Raw genomic sequence first — 3503 nt, 5'->3', positions numbered from 1 at the left:
TAATCTTTTCCATCAATTCATTTTCGACTCTCACAGTCTCCATCTCGAGAAGTGCACCCCCAAACAAAGAGGTCAATAACAAGTCTCAAAATTTCTCAATCACATCATAGTCACCCATCGTCAAACGGGATAGACTCATGGATTTCCGACTCAAAGCATCGGCTACCACATTGGCCTTGCCAGGATGGTATTTTAACTCAAAGTCATAGTCCTTTAGAAATTCCATCCATCTCCTTTGTCTCATGTTTAGCTCCTTCTGATCAAACAAGTACTTCAGACTCTTGTGGTCACTGAACACGGCAAACTTCATGCCAAACAGATAATGCCTCCAAATCTTGAAAGCAAAAACGATCGCAACCAACTCCAAATCATGAGTCAGATAGTTCTCCTCATAAGGCTTCAACTGTCTCGAAGCATAAGCAATCACTTTACCCAACTGCATCAACACACAACCCAGCCCATTTCCGGAGGCGTCACAATAAAACTCAATCTGCTCTGCAGGATCAGGAAGGACCAACACTGGTGCAATGGTCAGTCTCGCCTTTAACTCCTGAAAGCACTCCTCACACTCGTGGGTCCACATAAATGGAGTCTCTTTTCGGGTAAGGCAAGTCAATGGTAGAACCATCTTGGAGAATCCCTCAATGAACCTCCTGTAGTACCTAGCCAAACCCAAGAAGCTCCTTGCTCCTGTAACCATTTTGGGCCTCTCCCAATCTAACACGGCCTCAATCTTGTTCGGGTCTACTGCAACTACTTCAACAGAAATCACATGCCCCAGGAATTTTACCGACTTGAGTCAAAACTCACACTTTGAAGGCTTTGCATAAAACTTTTTCTCCTTCAGCACCTGCAACACGATCCTCAAGTGCTCTGCATGCTCCTCCTCCGTCTTGGAGTAAATCAAAATATCGTCAATGAAGACGATCACAAATCGATCCAAATACGGCTAGAAAATACGGTTCATGTAGTCCATGAACACTGCGGGTGCATTGGTGTGTCCAAACAGAATCACCAAATACTCATAGTGACCGTATCTCGAATGAAACACGGTCTTGGGAACATCCTCCGGCTTAACCCGAATCTGATGGTATCCGGACCAGAGATCAATCTTCGAGTATACGCAAGCACCCCTAAGTTGATCCAACATATCATCAATACGAGGAAGATGATACTTTTTTTTTTGTAAATAAGGAAGAGGATACTTGTTCTTGATTGTCACCTTGTTCAACTGTCTGTAATCGGTGCACAATCACATGGTCTCATCTTTCTTTTTCATAAAATGACCGGTGCTCCCCATGGAGACACGCTCGGACAAATGAAGTCTTTCGTCGAAAGATCCTCAATATGCTTCTTCAGCTTTGCCAACTCTAGTGGAGACATCTGAAAGGGAGCTAATGAAATAGGCCCCACACCAGGCAACAAATCAATGGACAACTCTATCTCCCTCTGTGGCGGAAACTCAGGAATCTCCTCAAGAAACACCTCGAGGAATTCTCCCACCACAAGAATGCCAGTGATATCCTCCTGTGTCCCACTCACCAAACCTCCCAACATGACATATCCAAATGCCCCTGCTCTCAAGGCTCTCCTAGCCTGCAGCACTGAAATATAAGGCGAGAAACTGGCTGTGAAATCACACAAAGACATCACCACTCACTTTGCACAGCAATCAATCATCATACAATTCTTGGACAACCAATCCATGCCAAGGATTATCTCCAAATTAGCCACCGACAATCCAATCAGATCAACCAAAAACTTACAGCCGTCCTATTGAAATACGACATCTTGATGTACATTGGAGGTATCAACCTTTTCTCCGGTGGCGATAGTCACCCACAACGGTGGAGAAAGCACAGTAATGGGCAACTCAAGCCCTACAGCAATCAGGATTGCTATAAAAGAATGCGTAGCCCCGGAATCAAATGACACATCAACTGCAGATCCACCAATAGAAACGGTACCTCTCACAAGGTCCAGAGCTCGGTCCAACTGCTGTCGATCCAAAGTATAAACACGACCAGTGGCAGGTGGCACCACAGGTGCCGCTATAGGTGCAATAGGAATCATCTGCAATGGAATCGCCTGAACCGCAGCAGCTCTCGCAGTAGACGACAGACAATCTCTAGCATAGTGGCCCTCCTTGCCACAGTGAAAGCAAATGACCTGGCCGGTAGCACACAGCCCCACGTGGAATCTCCCACAATCGGTACATCTGGGAGTATGAGGTCTAGTTGAACTCCCCTGCGTAGAAGTCCTCTTGAATTGGCTAGGCGCCTGCTTAGCAGCCAACTACTTTCTCTTTCCTTTTCCATCAAACTTCTTGTCCTTCCAGGAAGTGGAACTACTGGTTCCTTTTACCTCAGCTACTTTGGCCCTCTTGGCCTTGCTCACAATATAGACATCCTAGATGCCACCACATTGCTGAATCAACGTGCCGAAGCCTCTAGATGCAGCTCTAGCAATCCTGTCTGCAATCTCCTCATTAAGTCCCCTACGGAACTTAGCAGCCAAAAGGTCGGCGCAAGCATAGAAAAACGAAAATGTGCATATTTGACTAGTCCATTGAACCTAGCCAAATACTCGTCAATCGTCAACGAGCCCTGCACCAACACGTCGAACTCCCCTTGTTTCTGCTCCTGCGCGTCGTAGGGAAAATATCTCCCAAGAAACAGCTCCTCAAAGAATGGCCATGTAATCACATGACTATGCATCTCATAAGCTCGATAGGTGTTTGTCTATCACTTATGTGCGTCTCCCTCCAGAAGATAGGTGGCAAACATTAGCTTCTGGGGGTCTATACTCTACATCACCCTGAATATCTTGTCCAGGGCCTGAAGCCATCTAGCAGCAGTAATAGGATCATAAGATCCATCAAAAGAAGGCGGCTTATGCTTGCGAAAAGCATTTAGCCGACGGTCGATCGTATCTCTGTCCTTTGCGGGCTCATGGTAAGGCTGCATCATCCCAGAGAGATGACTAACACCCTTCATATGACTAAGACTCTCATCCTGATGACTGGGTGGAGGCGATGATGCTGGTGGCGTTGAAGGTGCTGGAGGAGGATACTTGCCACCAACAGGACCAGTCCTCATCTCCTCCAACATGTCCCTCATCATGGTCATGTTCCCTAGGCGATTTGCCTCCAGTACATCTTTTGTGGCTTTCCTGTTCGCCTCTCTGACGGCGTCCAGCATAGCCTGGTTAGCCACTCTCATGGCCTCCTGGTCGGCTTGTCGAGCCGCCTGCATCTCAGCTAATGCAGCCAGGACTGGGTCAGGCTCTCTAGTCTCTCGGTCCCTCCGAGGTAGTACCATGACTCTGCACATGTTACACAAAGAATGAGTTGATCAGGCCCACCCAATGTGGTCACACATGCTTCGTCATAGTAAAACCCAAAAGAAACTCAAAAGACAAAACACACAACTAAACATCCTAAGTTATTGCAATACATACAGGCTTTTTCCCTAGAAAGTGCTCTGATACCATCAAATGTAACA

The 3503-nt window shown here is 46.7% G+C and overlaps 1 protein-coding gene across 1 annotated transcript; it reads right to left on the bottom strand.

Annotated features, from left to right (window-relative positions):
* Positions 1–1773: 1773 nt before the first annotated feature.
* Positions 1774–3221, bottom strand: LOC133283773 (uncharacterized). The gene is made up of 2 exons (XM_061480685.1): positions 2988–3221; positions 1774–2169 (listed from the first exon to the last, which is right to left on the bottom strand). The coding sequence occupies exons 1-2, from the start codon at positions 3219–3221 to the stop codon at positions 1774–1776; spliced, it is 630 nt and encodes a 209-aa protein (XP_061336669.1).
* Between the last annotated feature and the right edge of the window lie 282 nt (positions 3222–3503).

This window comes from Gastrolobium bilobum, unplaced genomic scaffold (genome assembly GCF_033153095.1).
Source record: "Gastrolobium bilobum isolate Gb01-03AN ecotype WA unplaced genomic scaffold, APGP_CSIRO_Gbil_v1 utg65987, whole genome shotgun sequence".
NCBI lineage: Eukaryota > Viridiplantae > Streptophyta > Magnoliopsida > Fabales > Fabaceae > Gastrolobium > Gastrolobium bilobum.
This window is presented reverse-complemented; position numbering and strand designations above follow the sequence as displayed.